Source organism: Condylura cristata, unplaced genomic scaffold (genome assembly GCF_000260355.1).
Source record: "Condylura cristata isolate star-nosed mole 26May11 unplaced genomic scaffold, ConCri1.0 scaffold00004, whole genome shotgun sequence".
NCBI classification, from domain to species: Eukaryota; Metazoa; Chordata; class Mammalia; order Eulipotyphla; family Talpidae; genus Condylura; species Condylura cristata.
In genome coordinates, this window is record NW_004567105.1 from 59,636,417 (window position 1) to 59,660,085 (window position 23,669).

Here is a 23,669-nt window from a genome sequence, read left to right on the forward strand (position 1 = left end):
CCGCCCCCATGCAGACGTGGGCGGGGAAGCGGCTGCTGGCTCCACTTCTCTGACAGGCCCCGCCCCGGCCCTGCGCTGTGTCTCAGCCCCTGCCGCAGGGCCAAGCCCGTCATTACCGGGCGCAGGGGGTCCCGGGGCGCCCCCCGGGCGGCCTCTGCTGCCAGTTCACCGCCGGGCCCCGCCCCGGCCCTGCGCTGCCGCCGCTGCCTCCAGCAGCCGCCGCCATGAAGCTCACAGACAGCGTGCTCCGGAGCTTCCGCGTCGCCAAGGTGTTCCGCGAGAACTCGGACAAGATCAATTGCTTCGACTTCAGCCCCAATGGCGAGACGGTCATCTCGAGCAGCGACGACGATTCCATCGTGCTCTATGACTGCCAGGAGGGCAAGTGAGTGCGGCGGGGGCGCCGGGCCTTGGTCTGAGTCCCTCCCTCCCTCTCTTGGCCCAGCGCTCGCCCCGCGGCCCGCCCTCCGGCCCCTGCCCTATTTTGCACTTGCTCCTGCCGGGACCGCTTCTACTCTGAAACAGTCCAGGAGGCCTTTTCTTTTGTTAAAGTAATATTTTTCTTTCGCCTTCCGTCTCCTCAGAGAGCGCCGCTGCATCTCTAGTGGAATCCCATCTTGACCTTGACCTTTAAACGCCCGGTCCGCCCACCCGGCCCCCGCAGTTGGTTCTTCCGCTGCTCTGTCAGAGGTGCCCAACGGGTCTGGTTCCCGCGCAGAACCTCGGAGGCTGCGCTGCCGCCTCGCTCAGCAGTGTCAGCCCTCTGCCCTCTCCTTGGTGACCTCGATTCAGCCCTGGCACACCGCCCATCCCCTGCCCCCTTCGGCTTCCCGTGGCCTTTCTACCGGAAGGCCGCGTGGGCTGCAGTTCGTAGCTGTCAGGATGTGTTTGTTGTGCCTCTCTGGGTCCCCTGTCCTCGTTCTTTCTCTTCCAAGTCATTCTCTCACTCTCGCACCCCGTGCCCACGTTTGTAGTGAACTTTCTAACAGTACCTGAAACTTCTTTTGCCAGACACAAACGAACTTGACCATCTCATCCCGACCTAAACGTTCAGCTCGCATTAGAACAAAGAAAGCATCGTTTAACAATTTCGTGTTTCCTTGTATATTTTTTTCTTACTACACTTCATGGTTCTCTTGGAATGATCAAAATTTCCAGTCCGATCTTGAGATTTGTGTTATCCCTAGTCCCCCAGCGATCCAGCCGCATCTGCATCTGCAAAATATTACCGACACAGCATTTTGCCATTTCCCTGGGAACCTTGTCACATGTCACAGGCTTCACTTCATCCCTGTGGTCTTTCTCCGACTGCTGTACCCTGTGAACTCCTTCGGAGCGGAAACTGGCCTAAGTTAAATTTGATTTCCCTCAGCCACCTGCAGTGAGGCCTAGGGATGTTTGGTTTAATTCAGTGTCTTCTGGTTTTGTCAGACTTTATTCCAGATCTTATTTCTTAAATCCTTGGGTTTTTCACTGTCTTCTTCAGCTGTTCATTTTACCATTTTTTCCATACTGGTGTCTTCAATAAACTTGCTTTTGGAAGTTGTCTCTTCATTTAGTTATCTAAAGTAATGATGGTTTGGACTAAGCTATAATAGTCTTCCCTGTTTTTCCACTGGGATTATGAAAAAGTATTATGTAAGTGGCTCTGGGGCTTCCTGCAGCATGTGAAAGAGTGGCCTGCATTGGTGGTCTCCTGGGGAAGAGAATTCTTAGCCCCACGATGGGGAGTTACTTGAATCAGTTTTACCCATTATAATAGGTGGGTATCAGTCCAGTCTGGCCACAGGAATTAGCTTAGAAGAAAGACTCTAACATACAAAGCTAGGGCTTGAGCCTTGGACTTGTAAAATCCTGGGCCTACAACTACCTTGAAGTTGACTGGCTTGAAATGTTTAGTATTTATGCACAGATTGGAACTCCTTGGAACCTGAAGGTGGAACCATCTATATCCTCATTCAGAGGAAATTAAGGTGATAGCATTTGTTCAGTTTGTCTCCAAAAGTGACATAATATCAATTTGTTGGGAAGGGTAACAATGATTTAGGGTCCTGTCTTATTAAAAAGGAAATTACCATAGTTTTATGAGGTCATGCAGTTTATTCACTTTTGTAACATTTCACATGATTACAAACTTACAGAAAAGTTAGTCATGTTTCAGTGAACTCCCCACATGATCCAGTAATTGGTTTCTTTATCAGTCTCTAATATTTAAACGTATGCATTTTTTAATCCATTGGAGAGTGAGCAGGGTGCATCAGAGTTCTTTGATCCCTAAATACTACATCATAGATTTCCTAAGCACAGGACATTCTCTTTCAAAATCAAAGAAGTTGTTCAAATTAAGAAATTTACTGTTGATACAATACTATGGTACTTGCTTTTTTAAAGTTTTCTGTTATTAGCTAATTGTGATTAATTTGTGAGAGTATAATTGCTGCATCGGCTTAAGGCGGCTCTCCTGCCCACCTGTGACTGTGCAGGTGCCTCTCTTTTTCTTTCTCCTTTTCCTAATAAACCTAGCTTCTTAAAATATTCAAATTTTTTTTGTTGTGAGAGAATATCCTGGTTGTTAGGAGACCTCGGTTCTAGTTTGCCCTGTGACCAGTTATGTGACATTGGTCACATTACTTGTGGTTATTAGCCTCTGGGAGTCCATGGCTCCAAGCAGTAAATGTGAAGGAAAAAATTGCCACTTTTGTAATACAAAACAACATTGAAAGAAAAATACTGTTTTCTTGGAAAGTATGATGATATCTTTATTAGATGATAGTAATGTTAGAATTTGGGAATTTGAAATAACTAATACAAGAAGATGCTTTATGGTTCTCATTTTCCAGTTTACTATTCATTTAAATTTTCTCTTGAAGTGGAGTTCATGCATTTAAGGGGCTTTTCAACTTGTCAGATTATAGAGATGGTTCTCATTTTCCAGTTTACTATTCATTTAAATTTTCTCTTGAAGTGGAGTTCATGCATTTAAGGGGCTTTTCAACTTGTCAGATTATAGAGGCTACTTGATGATCAGAATCCTATTTTGTGAACACTTGACCAAAATATTTGAAAAAGCATTTTGTGTGGGCTTTGTACAGACCCTCTGAAATGGATGTAATACATTATGATTTTGCTTTCAAATTAGGAAATGATATGAGGAATAGGTTTTAGTGGAATTAAATCTCCTTATATCACACCCTTTAACATGGGCTCTTTAGGTCTGTCTGAGTGAAGTAGACAGCCTAAAACACTGGGATACATAAGAGTCTCTTTCCAATTGTATATGCATGTCAATTATCAATTGAGAACAGTTACATTGTACATGCCTTCTCTCTCATTGACTAGTTGGTACACCACACTAAACCCATGGCAGAACTGAAAATGGTGACTTGACAGTATAGCTTTTGAACTGATCTTTTCAGCTCATCTTTTAGTAAATGTAAGACTGGAAAATTCACTGCATTCAGAGTGAGAAGTGTTGTTGGGAATAGAATTTATGTGCGGAGACCCTTGAGCTCAATGACAGTAACAAAATTGAAAGTACAAGTGATTGACTTCTTAAAGCTGCCTAAGTTACCTGATTTGTTTAGCATCTAGGTTCCAAGAGGATTTTTACTTTGAGAAGGTGAACTTTTTTTTTTTTAATCAGAACAACTGTTGAAGGAAATCCGTCTATGCTAGATGTAGATTACAGAGTTTTTGGTTGAACATTTGCTGAGCTTGGTTACAGCTTGATTTTCAAGGTTTTATAGAGGAAAACATTAAATGGATTAGTAACTTCTTGGAAATAAGTGATTTTACATTAAAGTAAAAAGAAAAGAGCTAGTGACAAATTTTGCTAGGGAGGGTTAGGTTTCCCTTCTAAAATAGTCAGCAATTACTTTGCACCTCTAGGAAAAAGGGAGTGAATTTCTTCAAGAGCAGGTTGTACTTATAACTGGTTTCAATTTTGTTAGATCATTTCTTGAAGAATGACCTGCTTTTAAGTGAATGGCTTAAGTTCTGGCCTCACTAGTACAGGTATTTCTATATCCTGCAATTTATGACTTGTGTTATCTGTGTCTTTCCAAATAAATGTTTTCTCAAAGCGTCTTTTTGAAGATTATTTAGCAAAGACTGATTTGAACCCCAGATTTACTTCTGCTTCCTACCCCTGGCATTTGATGTTAAGAGGCAAAAGGCTTCTTAGACAGTAGTTGCACTGTATTAATTATTCGTTTATTCCCTTTTGGAAGAAATTTCTAATTCCTTCCAGTGTTAGAGCTTACCAAGAATCTTCAGCCTTGGCTACATTATTCAAGTACTTTTCTTTTTTATGTAGACTGCAGATTTTGGTGATGAAGGGTTTTGATGATTCTATTTCTCTGTTCATTTCCTCATCAGACCAAAGAGAACCCTGTACAGTAAGAAATATGGCGTGGACCTCATCAGATACACTCATGCAGCAAACACAGTTGTTTACAGCTCTAACAAAATAGATGGTAAGCAAACCTTCATTTTGGGAAGTTATAGTCATGGTTTCTGTCACTACTTCTGCTTTGGTTATCCATACTTTAAATATTTTGCTATGCTATCATGCGAATTAAATTGTCGTGACCGAAGTAGTGCTAGATAAAAGCCATAGTACTTTGGAAGGACTTGAAACTTAGGTGAAAGGTGTCCAGTTTAGAGTGGAGAGTGGGATAGGAAGCAACAAATTTACTTCTGGTTTGTATTTATTGAAACTTGAAAGAATATTTTTAGAACAAATAAAAGGAAACAATACCTGAGCCGGTAGTAAATAGTACCTTTCTGTTAAAAAAATACATAGATTTGAAAAAAGTTTTCACAAATATTTAAGTTAAACTAAGAAGAGTTTTTAGTGTATATACAGACTGTTTTGTCTTTCATAAAGGATAGTGCTCTGACTTTATTAGTTAATCTTTGGTTCCAGGGATTTTTGTTGTTGTTGTTTTAATCTGAATTTTATTCTTTTTACATGAAACTTAACATTTTTTAAAAACTTTTTTTTTTAATGGAAGTTGTGAATTTCCTTTTCTAATAAAGATCTGGCTTTGATCTCTATTTCCCCTGGGATAAGTCATTTTTAGTTGACATAATGTTGGTAATCATGATATATATAACACTTAATGTTAGGTTTTTGGTTTTGTTCTGTTTGTTTTTGTTTTTGTTTTTAACTTCACTGAGTTTTCCTTCTTTGTGGTAGATTTTTCTAATATCATTCAACTAGGATTGTTTAGACTGCTATTTTGACTAAACCTAGCATAGAGCAGGTGGGCGGAAGCCTTCTTTTCAAAATGAGTAAGACTTTCTGCCTGTGCTTAATTTTTAGTAATTTTACCATTTTTACTTTTCATGCCTTTATTTCAGAAGTGGTTTTCAGTAAGCAATACAGTTGATGCTTTTGGACAAGAATATGAAATATTAGGATCCTGAGGAAACATACCTATGTGCTCATATGAATGACTGGTATATTCCTTCTGTTGGGTTGTTTTTCTGGGTGATTAAATGAGGATTCTCCTAGTATGTTACAAGATGAGGCAAATGTGTGGCACTTGCAGCTTTGCTGCCAGGCCTCTGCTGTGAGGATGTTGCCTTTCCTGTCTCTAGTGCATCCTGAAGAGTCCCTCCAACGCTCCGTTTCCTTTTGCCTGATTCCAGGCTGAGGTAGTAGTTTGTACAGTTTGAGGGTCTATGATACCACCCGGTACAGGAGATAACTGTACAGGCCACTGCCTTGCCAGGAACAGCGCGCCAGCTACTGAGTGGGGCAGAGAGGATGGTGAAGCCCTGTTCATCTCTGGGAAATCAGGTAACGGGGAGGAAATCTTTTTTCTGCATAGGGCAGGTGAGTAGTTCCTAGCACTAGAACAACTGGGAAGACTTTGTAATCGTTGTTCAGAGAGATTGACATTATTTTCATGGAAAACCAACATAACAAAGTGTACCCTTCTTCTCCCGAGTAAATGACCTCTTACTAGAAAGTACCCCTGTGAACTACTGGAATCACTTTGTTTTTCAACCTCTGTATTCCTGTGTTCTGTTTCCCTGGAGAATGTCTTTTCTTTCTGTATTTTGGCACCATTTCCAACACTTATTGCTAGTTTCTTGAGGGACACAGTATTTCTCAGTTCTGTTTCCCCCCCCACACACATTTATCAGTTGTGTTTTTTTATAACATTTCAGTCCCCTATTATCACTATCTTTTTTATTAGTTTATCTGAAAAGGTGCAGATTGAAATATTTGGCATTTAAATGTTTCTTATTTTTGCCAAGCACAGATATCTCTGATTATTCCTTTCTTTGATACTGTTAACATCTACTACTATGAATTGTTATAGCTTTTAGTTTACTTTTAAATGTCTTAAGATTTTTCTAACCCAAATTTCCTTACTCTCCCTTTGGCCACTTCATTTTTTAACTCATTTCTCTGATGCACAAGTCAGGGTTAGTTAGAAAACAAGCAGTAAGGTATTGTTTCTTTTCCATTTTGCTTAGTTTTAATGTAAATTGTCAGTTAACATTCAGATGAGGGCTGGTTGAGTCACAAACAAAAATTTTATGCCAATCCTGGTCCTTGGCTTAGCATGGTTGCTTGTTTCTTTGAGTCAATTTCATCAGCAACCAGATGTTTTTCTTTAAGGCTTGCCATTCTGTGGGCACTAAAACTATTGTGGGATTTGTTTTTTCTTTGTTTGACTAGGGTATATTTATAGAACAAGTTGCATTATCACAAAAATTAGTAGTAAAACAATGAGTTTAAACATTGTTCTGTACACTGTCAGTATCTCTCCATTTGAATTATAGCTACTGTTTAGCTGTGGAAAGGAATTACTCACCATTACTTAATTACACCTTATGTGGGTTATGGAAAACAATGAATCCTTTGGCCTTGTCTTTAGTTGATAAAACTGCAAAGTAAATTTCTTTATAATGATAGGGTATGGTCATGCCTTATTTGTCTTCTTGCAGATACTATTCGTTACCTGTCCTTGCATGACAATAAATACATCAGATACTTTCCTGGACATAGCAAAAGGTAAGACCCAACTGTTGCAGAGGTTAATAGGTCTTTTTGATAGAGCTTTTGTTTTTTTAATCTCTGAAGTTATTCACAAAATAGAAAAGTGGAGAGATTTTATTAGTGAACTAAAGCTATTTCCTAACTGCTCTAACAGTTTACTGCTGTAACTGCTTAACTGAGGCTGAGGTTCTGAAAACAGAGGTAGGACTTCATAGAGAAACCAAACCAAAATCTCAGTTAAGACATAATTAGAACAAAATATAAATTAAAGATACTCAGTAAAACCTGTGTAGTAAAAAACTATATTGGACATTTAGAAATCCCAAATATCAGATGTACTTTAATGAAAGGACCATATATTTGTATGAGGCCTAAGCCTTCTAGTATAGGTGATCCCTTATTTCATTAGCCCTTGCTCTGCATAACATGTTCCATATGAAAATCTTGAGGATGTAAAAAGTAAATAAAATTGTCCTATGTTACATTTGAAAGTAAAGAAACTTGTTTCCTTGTTCTGTTTTGTAATGTAGGTTGCTTCTCTCCTACTCCAATTCTCCCAATACTTTTTTCCCCATATCTTTTTTTTTTTTTCAAATTTGATTAAAATCATCTCTCTCTTCACCATCGTCCATTGTCTCCCCTTCAAATCTTAGGTGATAATGTAGTCACTTGGGACATTTCTTCCTTTCCTTTGCAAATGTACAGTAACCTGTTATGCCTTGAAGCATTAGAGTCCTGACAGATGCGTTGAGAGTACTGTGTTTTTGTCTGTTCTTCTGATTGAGCAGGGCATTTCTGTGTTGCAAAAGATAAAAGATAGCAGCTGATGGGTTACTCTGTAGTACTAGAGAATGGCTTGTGAAAGGTAGATGTTTTTGCTTATTTGTGGTCAAATTAATATTCACAAATATGCTATCTGTAATTAAGCGTAGATTACAGTTTGAATTCTTTCCAATTTCCTCAATTATCCAACCTCTTGACTTCCTAATTCTTACTAGATGACTTTATTCTTCCGTTTTGGAGAAAAGTCATTCAAAATGAGTACCTTTCAACTTTTCCTTCCACCTAAATGCCGCTCTTCCTTAGGACTTTTTTTCCTTTTTTATATTTTTGAGAAAAAAAGTAGCCTTCCTCAACAAAACCAACTTCCCTTTTTCTGTTTACTTGCATGTTTATAATTGGACTTTTTCTTGCTGCCTGCAAACTTACTAGTTCTTTATTTTAAATCTAGTTCTTAAGCTTGTCACCTACATCTTTTTGTTGTTGAACATGCAAGAATAATCTGCACATTCCCATCTCTAGTTCCTCATATTCATTCATTTTTTAATCACTTTTGGTCTAGTCCCAAAATCATCTACAGAACTTTTTCCAAATGCTTTTATTTTCTTTTACCTGTTGCCACCAGTTCATATTACTGCCTTGCTTGGTCTTTTTTGGGGTGTTCAACAGTAAAATTTATTTTTCCTTTAGTAGCTAACTTCCCACCTTGGTGGCTCTTGCTGTTCTTCACCTTTATTTCTCCTTTTGATTCTAAAATTAACAAAGTTCTATCCTAGCTACTTTCCCTATCTTGGCATTTTCTCAACTCTCTCCATCACTGATTTCATTCACCTTTACTCCGATGGCTTCCCAAATCAATATTTTTAGCCTGTGTCTGTCATGTTTCCAGATTTACCTTCTACCCACACATCTACACAGATGTCTTTTTTCTACCCCCATTTGACAAATTCAGCACCCCATAGATTTCTTGAGCCAGTTCCTTAGCCCGCCTCATGTTTCTTGATCTATGTTCCTTCCACTTTCCTGGACTCAAGGCCTCTTGTCAAACTCACTTCATGCCCCCATGTTTCACATCCAGTGATTTGTTAAATCTTATTAATTCTACCTAGATTTAACCTCATGTGTCAGTCTTCCATATTCACTACTTTGATTCTCCCCAGGCTCGTGCTTTGTTAGGTGAGTTACTGTCAAATCCTAATTTAATCTCATTGTCTTGCTTCAGTACCCTGTAATGGCGTTCAAACCGCTCAAACCCTAAGCTGAAATGGTTATTCAGAGCTGCCTGTCTCTTCCCCTTGGAATCAGGTTCTGCCCCTCTGGGTCTGCCCCATTATCCCAGTGTTAATCTCCCACCACTCCACTTGAAGTGAACTCTGTTATGCTTCCAGAAAATAGGCCTCATACCTTCCCATCTGGCACCTTCTGAAAGGCATCTTCCATTGAAACCCTGCACCATAGGTGCAGCTCCCAGAAAAATTCTGACACTCTCTTGGATTGTCTGGACTAGACCATTCAACTTATAAGCATAGAGGTCTTTGTCACAAGTATACAGATGCACTGAGGTGGTGTTGGTTCCAATATAGGATTTTATTATGCTGAACACAAACTCAACACACTGAGGAAGGCCAATCTGAAGTCCCCCAAAGTACCTCAGTCCAGTGTGACAATGTCTTAGCCATGGAGGCCACCAGAGCTGACGGGAGCTGTTCTAACAACTAGGAGGCTTTCTAACTTAACCAGGAGCAGCGCTCAACTAGAGAAGTGTGCTCTAACACAGGGTTTCCTCTGAACCAATCTGCGAGCAGGTCCTCTGCCACATGAGGGCATTGATTGGAGAGCAGTGGGTCTAGAGGCAGCTGGTGTGAGGACGTGCCACTGTCAAGTCTTTTGGCATGCTCTGAGCCCTGTGCTCCACTCTGGCCTTTTAAAGCTCTTCTAGATGGTCCTCGGCTCTCTGGCCTCATTGATAACTGAAGCACTGCCACGGCTATGTCCTTTCAGCTGTTTACAGCAGTTTGGTGGTTTATACTCTCAAGTTACAAGCCGACTTACATTACATTACATCATTGCATCATTAATTTCAAAACATACTCTTGATGTCAACTTATATCCAAGCAATTTGTTTATAACATATGCCGCTAACACTCTCTTATTCTCTGTTGTCAGTATAGATTTCTTGTGCCAAGGTAGACTTCTGAGCTCTTGGCCTGAATACCATGATATAAAATTACCTGTCCATATACATCTGCATACTGTATGTTACCTGTCATTGCTAGGAAAATTTGACTTTTACAGTACCTTAGATTTTTAAACTGAAGAGCCTAGTGCAAATGTTAGTTGTATATATAGGAAGTTTTTTTTTTTTTTTAGGTAGAACCTTTATTTTTAAGAAAAAAGATAAATTTTCTCATTTTCTGTTGGCATAAATTTAAATTCTTTAGAATGGAACCAAGCCCTAAATCCCTTCTGTTATTCAAAACTTGAACTTCCTCCAGTCCTAAATTTTTTTAAAACTCCATTCACAGTTGAACTGTGCATAGATTTAAAAAATGTATTCACAGTTGAACTATGCAATTTGATCAGCTTTTTCATACTCTTCTATATTGAAATGAAAGAGTACAACACCAACATTTCCTCTGTAATCTTCATCTGTGATAACAGCTACTACCAAACCAGAATGTTGAACTATTCTACTATAACACCAAGAAGGAAGAGTTCTTGGATCAGAGTACTGGGAATAGATCTCAGCAATCTGCGTTAACCCACTGTCTAGGTGATAGTGATGCCTGTCAGGCTAGAGAACATTGGTTATAGTTCATAAACCTCTAGTTAAGAAATCATGCTATTTTGAGAGATTATTTCCACTTTTTGGCTGTTATGAATAATGCTGCCATGAACTTAGGCAAGCGCTTTTGTGTGGACATTTTTCTTGTTTGCCTGTGCATATATATCGTCTAGAACTTAGCCAGTGCATCTGGGGTAAGGCCTGGGCATCAGCATTTCTACAACACTCCTAGGTTTTAGACTGCTGGGAACTACATCAAGAGCTATGAGCTTGTGCTAATAGAATGCATTTCTAAACAGGTCTCCTTTTATGGTTGTATCATCAGTAGTGGCTATCAAGAGCAGCTCACTTAAAAGTATTTCTTCCAAGGAGTTATCCTGAGCTTTCTTGTCCCTCTGTTCCTTTTCTCGCTCTGCCATGCCCTGTATTAAGACACTGCCATCTCCCTAGCAAATGGATCTAGATGAAGTCAGGTGGCTCCCCTTTGCCAATCTGGAAGAATGCAGAACACATATACACACCTAGGAGTAGAATTTATGGGTTATATGAAAACTGTTTGACTTTGAGGAACTGTAAAACTTTCAAAGCAACTGTATCATTCCCACCCAACTGTGTGAGAATTCTGTTTCTTCATATCCTCACCAATGCTTTTTTTTTTAATAAGTTTATTTTTACATCATTTTGTGTACATTTTTTTCCCCATCTCAATTGTAATCCCCGCGGGTTTCCCATCACCAAGTCACCCGTGTGCCATCACCATAATCCCGTGCCCCCCCCCCCCGCCGTCCCCCCCCCCAATTTTGATCCCATTCCCCACTCCACCCCCACAAAATGTCTCTGGTATATGGTTGTTCATTATTTTTGTTATTTTCTCGCCTGGGCCATTATACTCCTGCTACCTCACCAATGCTTTTTATCTCTTTTTTATTACAGCCTTGCTAGTTGGTATGAAGTGGTATCTCAATATAGTTTGACTTTTATTGGAGTAATACATTTTTATGTTTTAACTTTAAGTTAATTTTTTTTTTATTATATTAGTTATCTTTGATTATTCCAGATTGTGAATGTTTTCTTAAAATGACAATTTGGGGGAGAATAGATGTGTGTGTGTATGTGTGCAGGCAGAAGTGGTTTGGCATTCATTGCCAAATTTTACAAATACTTTGCTTCAACTCCTATTTTCTGGCTGCATTGCAGGGTGGTGGCCTTGTCCATGTCACCTGTGGATGACACTTTTATTTCTGGGTCTCTTGATAAGACCATTCGACTCTGGGATCTCCGGTCTCCTAATTGCCAGGTAAGGGTACCTCACAATTACATTTTGAGTGTTTTCTGTAGTGGTCAGTATCATGAATTCTCATTCCCAAGAAGGGGGAAACAGTAGTTCCACTGGGATCCCAGAGTCTTTTTAAACTTCAGTCTTTTTAAACTTCTGTTTTCCTGGTAGGTAGCTGGTAATTAAGCAGATACCCTAATTCAGTGGATACTGCCTTACGCTGTTATGTGGCTTGTTTTAAAAACTGTTCTCTTAAAATTCAGTGTCTATAAAATTAGAGTTAGCGATCTGAAATCAGTTTTATGGAGACGTGTGTTTTTTTAAACCTTATTTTCCAGTCTGCAGATAGGTTTGTGTCTTTTCTGGTTTTATCATCAAGAGTATAACATTAGAAATATGTTATGTACTGGTGGAGGTCATTAATTGTATTTCTTTTCTCTTAGGGCCTCATGCATCTACAAGGCAAGCCAGTTTGTTCTTTTGATCCAGAAGGGTTAATTTTTGCTGCAGGTGTTAATTCTGAAATGGTCAAACTTTATGATCTTCGCTCTTTTGATAAGGTAAATCTTTGAATCTTTAGCTAGCTTGATGTTAGGGATATTTTGAAGGGTGAGTTGGACATTTAAGAGTTTTCTGTGGTAGAGGGGAGGTCTCTGTAGACACTAGAGCATGCCAGAGCAATTTGTCCTCATTATCCTGTCTCAAAAAGGAATCTAAGGGTACGATGAGAGTTGGCTCTGGCAGAAGAAGTGTTGATTTGGACCTGAGGCTGCTGTTTTTATCTTTTGTAGGGGCCATTTGCAACCTTTAAGATGCAGTATGACAGGACTTGTGAGTGGACAGGACTTAAGTTCAGCAATGATGGCAAACTCATCCTCATTTCCACCAATGGCAGCTTCATCCGTCTCATCGATGCTTTCAAGGGAGTGGTGATGCACACGTTTGGGGTGAGCTGATAACGTTTGAGGATAGCTGTTTCCATGTTCACACTTCTTGGCCGGAGGGTTATATTAGCAGACTGATGGAAACAAGTGGTTATCCTCTACTCGTTTGGGTTTTGGTTATGCACATGAACTTATTTCCTCTGGATTCTACCTTTCACCCTCTGACCCAAGTTTGGTGTTTTGACATAAAACATTTTCTTTGCCCTATGATTATGCAGTGGGAGATAAAGGGATGAATTGTGAAGAGCAGTTTTGCAGAAGTTGGAACTTTGATGCTATGCATGAGGAAAGGGTTTCATGGAAAGGAAGGTGATAAACATGGTACACATTCTGGGACAGCATTTCTAGGCAGTTATTTTTTAGCCCTTTAACAGAACTGTTGTGCTTCTTTTAGGGTTATGCGAACAGCAAAGCTGTCACGCTGGAAGCCTCTTTTACTCCAGACTCCCAGTTTATTATGATTGGTAAGCTGCCCTTTATTTCCCTTGGGAATTATCTCCTAGTATTGTGCATTTTTTTGTAACAGTTAGCTTTAACTGTTACTACTACTTTGATAAATATTCTCAGATTTCTGTGTAACATATTATGCTGATTTCGCTGTTATTTACTGGGCCTGGACCTTTAATGTTAATATTCCCTAGACCAGCAATAGAGTCAAACTCGAGTGCTCTTACTAGTAACACTAACTCTGGTATAATTCTGCATTCAGTTCTCTTGGTGGCTAGATAATGGAAGGATAATGATAGTCAGCTCCTTTTTTAAATGAAAAATTGAAGTTAGAGAGGACGTGACTTGCCCAGGAACAAATAGAAAATAAAATCAATTTGTAATGTGTCTTTTCTTCATTGCCATCTCCTCTCTCTCAGTGTGTACTAAGGGCTAAGTCCTGAAGCTTGTCTTACTCCAGATGTCAATCCATGTCTCTTTCCTGATTGTATTTGTATGGTGCTTTGAGTTATGTTTTCCTTGAATATTTTCTTTAGGTTCAGAGGATGGCAAGATCCATGTCTGGAATGGAGAGAGTGGTATAAAAGTAGCTGTGCTAGATGGCAAACACACAGGCCCTATTACCTGTTTGCAGTTTAACCCCAAGTTCATGACCTTTGCCAGCGCATGTTCCAACATGGTATGTGAACAGAGGGAGATGTCCTCCACCTAGGGACCCTTTCCACTGGAGGTGGTTGTGTCTTCAGGAGCACACAGCAAGCTGTGTTTTAAACAGGTTCATGCTTTTCAACTGGTGGCTTCCCTCTTTCATCTCCTAGTAGGTGATGTATAGTTAGACTGGTCGTTCACTTTTATTTTTCTTTCAGTGATCTGGGATACCTCTGAGCTTCTCTGGAGAATACAAATCAAGTTTTGCTCTGGCCCTTGGTTTTATATACAAACTACCTGGGGCCATGCTTGCCAACTTTGGCTTCTTAAAATGCTTTGAACCAGCTTATTGAGCTGCATCTTTTTAATTTTCCAATTTCTTTAAGTTTACACCAGATTCCTTAGAAATTCTTCAGATGGTCATTAAAAGAATTCACTAAGAGTTTCCACGAGGCCCTTGTCTCTTCTTAGACAACACAACAGATTGGAACATCAGGGAGCTTCAGATTCCAGTTTCCTCTTGGATATTTAGTGATGAGAGAGTTCACTAGTAGCCTAACCAGAACATGTTGTACTCCCCTACCTTCCCCTCTCCCCATACTTTTAAACCAAGAAAACACTGTGAGAGCAAAAGTGAAACAAAACCATCCAATCAAGTCCTCATTTTTCACAACCGATGGATAAAAGGAACTGTCAGAGGTCAAATAGTCCATAAGCACTGAGGTTACCCAGACACCTACCTACTAGACAGCTCCACTTTTTTCCTTATACCTGGATCACTGTGGTAGAAAGTAAACAGAACCAGCTTCACTCAGACAGGTTTGTCAGGAGGGAGGACCACCAACCATAATTCTTCCACCTTTGGCATTAGATACATTGATGCTGTGGGGTGGACTAAGAAGAACCCACAACAGTAAGAGGCTTGGCTTTTTAAATTTGACTTATGTTCTCTTTCCAGGCCTTCTGGTTGCCCACCATTGATGACTGACCCTGATGTTGCTCGGCTGTTTCTGTACAGTGAGGGTGGCCAGCAGGAAAAAACTCAGAGGGGACTGAGATAATAGTGGGATTGGATCACTTGACTGAGCATCGTTCCACATGGCCTTCCCATGGATATGCTGTACATCTGCTCAAAAGAAAAAAATAACTTTGCCGAGTTACTTCAAAGGACTCTAGGTGCGGCGGTTTCGTTCGGGACTCAGATTTTCCAGCTGTCACTGCACCAAGCTCCTCCAGAGGAGTGACCAGACTCATGATTAGGGTATAGTGGGGCTCTCAAGACACCTTCAATTTTGAATGTATTTGCTGCTGAGGAGCCGGTGAAGTTGTTAATTCTGCACATCTGTTCCCCACCCCATAAATGCATGGGAAGCCACAGTTCTGGTTTTGAGATGCTAAGGCAGCTCAGAACCCCTTGCCCTCACCCTGCATGTCTTGTTACTGGGTCTCCTTGTGTCATTGTGGCATTACTCCACAACCATCATGTTACTTAGGTGCCAAACAGTTACAGAAAAAAGTCTTCATATATCTTGAGGTCGTAAAGGGACAGGTACGGAAGGACCTCGCTCTCCAGAAAGCTTTGTAAGTTCATCTATGAGGGTGGACAATCTGGGCATGCCTCAGGCTCTGGGTGTTGAATGGGAAACCACCTAAGAGTTGAAGGAAGGGAAGGTTGCAGATGAGTTCCTAGGACTGGGAGGCTTAGCAGCAACCTAGTGTGTCCCTTACCATCAAGATAGACCCTGGTCCTCCTAGGTGCCTGTGGAGCTTGGTTGTGTACAAAAGTACGGTGGGAGTCTATTTTGTACATGAGATAGATACACCATGCTTTCCTGTGAGCCAGTATTGTAAAGTGAGTCTGAGTTGTTTACACTGATGCCTTCCCTGCCCACCACAAATTGTGTACATAAGCTCCAAATAGTACCACCACTTCCCTAGCTCTCAACTAAGAGCTGACTCTAGGCCTGTGTTATATGTTATATTTAGCCTTTTTATATATGATCTGGAATTCTATTGTTTGTATTTTAGCACAGCGTGTACACCTTCATTCAAATATATCTGTTGCATACATGTATGGATATGTATGTATGCATATATATATTTTTTAAAAGATCTCATTTGTCAGAGTTCAGCCGAAAGGGATAGAGTCCTGCAGCCCAGGAGAAAGACTACATCCTTGCTAATAGTATTTGCCACAAGTATTAGTGAGTCTTCCTTATAACCCTTTTTTCCTTTGGGAGACTGAACAAAGCAAAGCTTCAAGTGTTTTTTATTCCCATGGCAGCTAAGTAAGGGTTCTGGAATAACTCTTCTGTTCCTCAAGCCACACTTCGGGGCCCTCTCTGCAGTATTAGCCCCCTTGCCCAGTGATACTCTGTCTGCGCCTGCCTGTGTGTGTCAGTCACTTTTGCATGCCTTTTGTGTCTGGCTTACAGCATTTGGGGGACAGGATGCTGGGACCCAGAGCATTTTCGGTTTATCTAAGGCTTCTTTGCCATCCTGTTTACCCAGGACTTCTTGCTTTTCCTGGGCTTTTCTTTGGAGAAGTGATCCTGATCAGGGTTGAGGTGAGAAACAGCTGGCTCATAGCCTTCCCCTGCAAGACCTTAGAGCAGGATACGTGGCACATTATTTCTCAAGTTCCCAAACGTTTAAGCAGATCCAGAAACAGGTTCAGCAAGGTTAGGGCCTGCCCAGTATATATGTGTTAGTGAAAAAGGAAACTTAGTGCCTCTGTTCAGCAGAAGAAATAGGCTATGAATTGCTCATAATTTTTTGTCTCATTTTGGTTTTTTTGCATTTTTTTTTTATTCCTTAAACTTAAAGGGCAAGAGGCATATACTTTTCTCAGATGTTGATTGGCAACTGCAGCTCTGTGGTGCCACCCATGATATAGTTGGCTCTAAAAGCTGGAGGGACTTTTAGAAACCAAATGATCTGAACTCACCTGGCTTCCTAGTAAAGAAAATTCATAGTAGGAGTAACTGTTCAGAGAGTACTTCTAAAACTGGGTTAACAAGGGAGGCTGCATAATTAAACATATCTGCAACCAGAGTGGCCACCAAGCATGACTTGCCTGTCAGCAAGAAAATTAATCTGTATTGGGTTTCTGTGTGTCGATAGCTGAAGCACCACATCCTTTGGAAATACGCACTGTGTGACCTCTTTGTGGGACCTGTGGGTGCAGAACTGACTTGAGTTGGGAAGGAATGGGAGAAGATGCAGCTAGATGTGACCAGAGATGAAGTGGTGGGAATGAAGTAGAATAAAGGGAGAGAAGAGGTTGTGGGCCAGAGAGGCTGAGGGCCAGGGCTGCAGGGATGGCACTCAGGCTCTCCAAGGGGTAGGGGAGGGTTGCTGTCCACACCCTAAAGCATTAGGGCCAAAGCTACAGATTTCTATGTGACTGCACTGCTCAACCACCAGCCAGTGGGGTATTTCTTGTTTTTAAACCCACTGTAATCATAATTAATTCCTCATTAGAAGTTTAGGCATTTTAAGAGGAATCAGTTTGTCACCCAAATGCTACCACTATAATCTTTTGGTGTTAAATGTTCTAGACCTATCTGTGCATAGACTTTTGGTGTGTTTACATAGTTGTTATTCTACTGTATATACAATTTTATGTCTCTTTTGTACTTAACATAAACATTTTTTCCATGTTATCTGTCTTAAACCGAATTGTACGGCTGCAACCTCTTCCACTGAATTTACATAGCATTGCTTGGTTTCTAGAGTTGATGGGTGGAAAGGGTTGTCATCTGTTAATCCTGGCTGACACCGGGATTCCCTGTAACACTGAATGAATTTTTGAACTTCCTGGTGCTGCCGCAACTGTCCTTGAGACTAAGGCTGGTGGGTGGAACTCCTAGGCCAGGTCCTCAACACATAGCAACCCTGTCCTCTTCAACCCCTGCTGTAATAAGCTGTCATAGGGCCAGAAAAAATTGACCAGGACAGGCCAGCCCAAGCCAACCTTGATCTTCAAAGACTACATCTGGTACATACTTCAGGCTGCCTTTCATGTCCTTGTTCTTTCAACCCTTGATCAGATTGGCAGCCTCTAGCTGAGATAAGGTTGGTTCTGCTAGGCCCTGGCTTCCTGGGAGAAGTCCTATTTCTTGCCTGCTTCTTGCCTGTCCCTCCCTGAACCACGGATGAAGACAATTTTTGGCTGGTTGCTTTGCCTATGGTCATTGGAGGTTGGCCAGAAGTTCTGAAGAGTGCAGAGGGAATATCTCAGCTTGTGAGTGGCAGGCCATGTGTAGACTCTTCCTGCCACATTGCTCCAAGAACAAGTTCCCTTCACTGCCTGAGGACTGGTGTAATGTTTGGCTCTGCTGAAAGGTAACAGAAGTCAGTATGGCTGCCCTGCAGTGGCCACTCCTGTTCAGCCTGTTAGCATTTGAGACCCACCACACCCTTTCCCAGGCATCTGCCTCTGTGAAGAGCAAAAGGGAGCAGGTGGGCTGTGGGTGCAAGCTGGCTCAGCAGTTGGTGTGGGGGAGAGGCAGGCACAGGATGCTGCCCACATTTTGCTAGGGGGGTTAGCTAGGTTGTTGAGCGGAAGGGAGGAGATTTGTGAGAAGGAAGTAAAACTCATCTAGGCTGCCTAACTAGCCGAGTAAAGTCTTGGATTTCCCAGCTGCCTAATTAGAATTCTGGAGGGGCCCAGGGTTTCTGAGGCCAGCCATTGCCAGGTCCTAGTTGTAGACAGATCTATAAAGGCCCAGAAATGCTGAGCTTTGGAAAGAAATTTTGTAGCTTTTCCTCTCTTCCTGGAGAACATAGTCTCCAAAAGTCTCCCGAGTACATGAGATAGATGTTTTACTCCAGATTCTGGGGCCCATCACCCTGTATTTCCTGGGTATAGTACAGAGCACTGAGTTCTAGAAAACCTTTCAGTTGTAAACTAAAGTAGAAGTGGGGAAGTCGGGTAAGGCTGAAGCCAAGGAGATGGCTTCTAATAAAACTAATAAAATACTTTCAGGGCATCTGAGCTTTGGCAAGTGCTAGATTATGTTGTGGGGTGGGGGGTGGGAGAGGGGAATGAACTAAGTTCTTCAGACATGCTTCAGAGACTCAGCTGATTTGTCTGCAGCTAAGACTAGCTTCATAGAAATTCATACCTGGAAACAAGTAAAAAGGCAGCCCTTCAGGTACCTCCAGACCAGAGCTCACAGGTTGGGGTACAGACCTCTGCTCTGTTCTCAGGGGAACAGTTCTCTCGCTGAGGCACACTGCAAGCTGAGAACGAGGGAGGCCGCAGAGAAAACAGTCCTGACTGCAGGCTTGCAAGGCAGAGCTGTGGCCAAGTCTTTGGAATGTAACAAGAAAGCAAAAGGTGTACTGTCATGCCAAACTACAGAAATTCAGTTCACAAAGACTTCTGCACTCAAGGATTTAATATCAGAGGTGATGAGCAACAAAGTCATTGTTGGGACATCAGCCTAGGGCGGGACTGCGTACAAGCTGAGGGCATTCCCCACTCAAGCCATCCCCTCTGCCCTGACTTTAACCTTACAACCTGTGCCTCTCTGAGGTGAGTGGAGCAAGGCAAGACCTGTGCTGTTCTCTTCCCAGGGGCTGTTTCAAGATGGCTGTTTAGCAGATGTGAGACTACACACACCTTTCCATAAAGCACCCTGCGTGGGCTTTGGAGGGTGTTAAGTGGATTCCCTGACACTCACAGACTGGAGACCTAGGTCCAAACAGGCTCCATCCCTCCTGGCCTCCTTCGCTAATATTCTCAGCCTGGGTGAACCACCTGTGGATAATTTATTGGGCTATTAAGGATTCTGTCTGAGGATCCTCAAGTGGGTTTCCAAAGTTGTAAAATGTTACCAATAGCATCTTCCCCCACCCGCCAAAGAGACTTAGTGAGCTAAGCTTTCCACACTTCCCAGCTTTGGGCCTGGTATAAATGTGCCCCTTGAAATGGGTTTGGGGTAGAGGGTAAGAACCTTATGCTGTGTCTGGGGGCAGGGTGCTATTGACCAGGGCGGAGAGAGATCCAGTCAGGACAAGGAGTGTTCTTGGATGCAGTGCTGGAATCTTCAGCGGCCAAGGTTCCCTTGGCCTTGGCTGTGCAGGGGAATCACGAACACAGAGATGTCATCATAGGATACTTGCTCTTCACCTGTGGGTCCGTCGTCCTTCCCCTGGGTGCTGTGTATCAGCATTTGGGCCAGCTCCGAGAACCTGTGGGGACCACCCTGTGGATGCACTTCAGGGGTAGTGCAAAAGGCAAGGCCATCCTTCTGGAGTACTTGCTGGGCAGGGCTGGACTTTTGAGGACTCCAGCAAAGCAACCTAACAGGCCAGGTAAGCTCTAAGACTGGGAGTCAACCCAAAGATTTTAGGACCCATAATTACCCCCAGAAGCTTAAGACAGCCCAGATTCTGGCCAGCTGCCCTGAAACAGACTCGTCTTCAGTGCTGTCTTCTCAGCTATAATTACTTGATGTTACTGAGGCACCAACCCAGGCCTAGGCATGTTCGTAGTAGCTGTAGTACCTGTGAGGGTCCTCATGTTTGCCAGGGAGGAAGCTCCGTACCAGCCGTGCCACTTGCTCATTGGACAGGACGTCCCAGAGCCCATCAGTTGCCATAACAACCACGTCCTCCTCCTGAAGCTCCAGCTGGCCTATATCCAGCACTGTCACCTGCAAAGTCAAGCCTGAGGATCCTCCGCACCCCATTCCCAGATCCACCAGCCTCCTCACCTGCCTTTCTGGGTGGATGGAAGCAGGGTGGGCTGCTGCACCCTCACCTGTGGGATGGAGAGCAAGAAGGGCTTGAGTTGGATGTTTGTGTCCAGGACTGTGAGCTGATGGTCTCCAAGGCCCCGGGAGACGGCCAGTGTTCCCAGTAACCGAGCCTGGGGAAAAGGGAGGTGGGAAATGACAGCAAACAGCCCCAGCAAGTGCAAAAGTACAGCAGACTGAGGGAAGCGAGCAATGCCTGTGGGAACCACAGGCTGAGGGAGAAACCTGTGGCCTTGAAGCAGATCCTAGGACACCAGCCCTGGTCCAGTACAAGGCACAAAGGAGCCCCCACCTCTATGTGGAGACAAGAAGAGGGAGTTTTGGAGGGGGCTGTTCACTAACCTGCCTACCCTGTCCCTGGATCAGTGGGTACTTGAGATCCGACTTCTCCACGCACTTGTAGCTCCTACCAGGAGCAGACCAGCATCAACCTGGGCTCTACTCCTCACCTCATCACTCCCAACATAATGCTCACCCTGCCCAGGTGGAAGGAAGCTGCTCAGTGCTGGCCCTCCCCACTATGTCCCCACACTCTATTTTGCTCACCAGCCACTCATGTGATGATCCCGGAACAAAACTTTCTGCCCCAAGTCATCCCCCTTCAGCCTTCGAGGAAACTCCAATCGGGTGAACTCACCAGCCAGAAGCTCAGGGTAGACAAAAGCCTAGGGTAGGGAAACCATGCTCAGATCATGATCCCCATGGCCCCGGACCTGGGAGTTGGAGCTCCATAGTTTCCCTCTACTTAAGATACCTACTAGCTGCTGAATTCGCTGTCGCTCAGTCTCTGGGGTGAACTCAGAGCTCAGGGGCCGTACCTCATCCCTCTGCACCAGAATGGCTCTGGATGGGGTTGGGAAGGAGAAGGAGTGGTCTGTGGGACATCCTCCACCCTCACCAAAGACCTTCCACCCGCACGCCCCTCCTCCACCAGGAGCCAACTCTGTCCATGCCAATCTCTGCTTAAAGCTCTCCATGGCTGCTTTAGGCTGGAGTCATGGCCCTTTCAGGCTCAATTTCTGAACCTGACATTTGAGGCTCCTGGCATCCCACTGTGCACCCTCACACTTGACACACTCCAGGGACACAAACAACTCAGCCAGTCAATCCTACCCATTTTCTTCACCTTGGCCCTTTCGCTGTTCCCACTGCTTCTGGTGCCTGCCTGTCACCCTATAGGGCACTCACCTGCTATCCCCAGCGTTGGCCACATACAGCTTTCCCTGCAGAGACACTGCCACCAGAGCCGTGCAGCCGCCCACCTGGCCTGAGGCCTCCAGCTCCCGCCCGATCACCTCATCCTAGGGCAGACCAAGGCCATTTTAGCTGATGCTTGTCCTGCCACCATGCCATTCTGCCCCCAATTCCCTCTTCCCGGTCAGCAAGCCCGGCAGTCCCAACCCACAATATAGCCTTAACTCCAGGGTCCTTTGGTCAGGAGATCTAGAAGGATCCCATGGGAAGGAAGTCAGCACAGCTACTCAAAACTGAGGAAGAGAAACCAGTCCTTGTACCAAGAACCAACAGAGTACGCAAAAAAGTATTTAGCACATAGTAGGTGCTGGATCAGTGGCAGCTGACAATGATAACTGTTAATAATAAGCAAGCCCAATCCTGTCTTCCCAATCCAAAGATCCAGGTGACCACCAGCAAGTGCAGGGATGCCCCACACCCTGAGCTCCTTCAGGTCCCTGGGAAAACAACCTTCCCTCCTTCCCCAACCAAAGGACACACTTACACATTCCTGGAAGGCGTTCTCCAGAGCCCCAATTACCAAGTCTTCTGCCCTAATGCCTTTTTCTTCCACAAACTGGGGATCACTGGGGCAGACACAATGGCCGCTGAGATGCATGGGGGGCTGAGCAGCCACCATGCCCTCCACCACTGCTTCCAGCTGCCGACGCAGGCAAGAGTGCAGGGTGTTGGCAGCCAGGATGGCTGCAGCTGGACCGCCATGCCCATCAAACAGGGCCCAGTAATGACCCATCAGGAACTGTAAAGAAGGAACTAGGTATCAGGCTCTGCCTGGCTTCCCTGGTTGTCTCTTGTCCAGCATGGGGCAGTAGGACAAGAACCCCAGCATGCCATCCTGGTCTGTCCTGAGGCCAGCCTTCAAAGAGGGGCTCCAGCCTGGCTGTGCTCACCTCCTCAGAGCACAAGGTCAGCCACTCCTGATCCTCTTCAGTCCCAAATGCACATCTCCGGATGCACAGCTTCCCACAGGCAGCCTGGTCCTCATTAAACTCTGATTTCTCTGCATTGATGATCCTGAGGCCAAGAGGTGATCAGTGACCCTTCAGGGACACATCCATGTCCCTGTGAGCACAGACCAGAGCTGAGACCCCCATACTGTCCCTGACACACACCAAGGCAAACATGGTGTCCTAACTGGGCAAAATGCAGGGCCCAGTCCCTCTGGAGCCTACTTGCTGAATTGGACAGGGAAGTAAGAGTAGAACAGCCTGGGGAGACCTGGGCTCTCTTGCCTGTTCCCCACCCCATTTTAGCCAGAATTTTGGTCCCATACAGCACAGACCACAACGTTGGGTGAGGTATGTGTGTGTGTGCTTGTGGGAGTAACTCCAACGGAACTCTGGTACTTCACCGTATTCCTGCCTCATCTTTGGAAACCCATGGGGGTGCAGATCCTTCCTAACCCACAACGGTCTCCGAAGTAAGTTGAAGTCCTAAGGAAAAGGCTGAGGTGGGAAAAGTCTGAGGTGGGAAAGAGGAGGTTGAGAGTCCTAAGGTGCAGACAAGAGGGTGTCATCCACAAGGTGGGGGCTGGGGAGAGTCTCATTCAACTTAGCCACCTTCCTCGGTCAGCACGGCCCGACCGGGGCTGGTTCAGCGGGGTCCGGGATCGCGGTGGGGCGCGAGGGGTGCCCGGGGTAGGCGGCTCGGGGGTGGGTTCACTCACTCAGCGTAGCCTGCGTTCCAGGGCAGAGCGCGGCCCCGCGCGGGGCTGCGCACTGGGCGGGCGTCCGGGAGGCGCGAGTCGGTG

The 23,669-nt window shown here is 43.8% G+C and overlaps 2 protein-coding genes across 3 annotated transcripts; one reads left to right on the forward strand and one right to left on the reverse strand.

Annotated features, from left to right (window-relative positions):
* Nucleotides 1-165: 165 nt before the first annotated feature.
* Nucleotides 166-17,717, forward strand: WDR82 (WD repeat domain 82). Its single transcript, XM_004676093.2, has 9 exons — nucleotides 166-385; nucleotides 4,378-4,475; nucleotides 6,967-7,033; nucleotides 11,781-11,880; nucleotides 12,303-12,419; nucleotides 12,651-12,806; nucleotides 13,198-13,267; nucleotides 13,787-13,929; nucleotides 14,857-17,717. Exons 1-9 carry the CDS (start codon nucleotides 225-227, stop codon nucleotides 14,884-14,886), a joined length of 942 nt encoding a protein of 313 aa, XP_004676150.1. The 5' UTR covers nucleotides 166-224; the 3' UTR covers nucleotides 14,887-17,717.
* A 1,574-nt stretch (nucleotides 17,718-19,291) lies between these two features.
* Nucleotides 19,292-22,893, reverse strand: PPM1M (protein phosphatase, Mg2+/Mn2+ dependent, 1M). 2 transcript variants are annotated; one of them, XM_012734932.1, is made up of 8 exons: nucleotides 22,810-22,893; nucleotides 22,404-22,658; nucleotides 21,854-21,966; nucleotides 21,424-21,508; nucleotides 21,212-21,330; nucleotides 21,008-21,071; nucleotides 20,415-20,563; nucleotides 19,292-20,099 (listed from the first exon to the last, which is right to left on the reverse strand). In XM_012734932.1, the coding sequence occupies exons 2-8, from the start codon at nucleotides 22,650-22,652 to the stop codon at nucleotides 19,955-19,957; spliced, it is 924 nt and encodes a 307-aa protein (XP_012590386.1). In that variant the 5' UTR covers nucleotides 22,653-22,658; nucleotides 22,810-22,893; the 3' UTR covers nucleotides 19,292-19,954. The 2 variants fall into 2 exon arrangements, with proteins under 2 accessions (XP_012590386.1, XP_012590390.1); XM_012734936.1 differs by lacking the exon at nucleotides 19,292-20,099 and adding an exon at nucleotides 20,671-20,778 and having other exon boundaries at nucleotides 20,112-20,563.
* Between the last annotated feature and the right edge of the window lie 776 nt (nucleotides 22,894-23,669).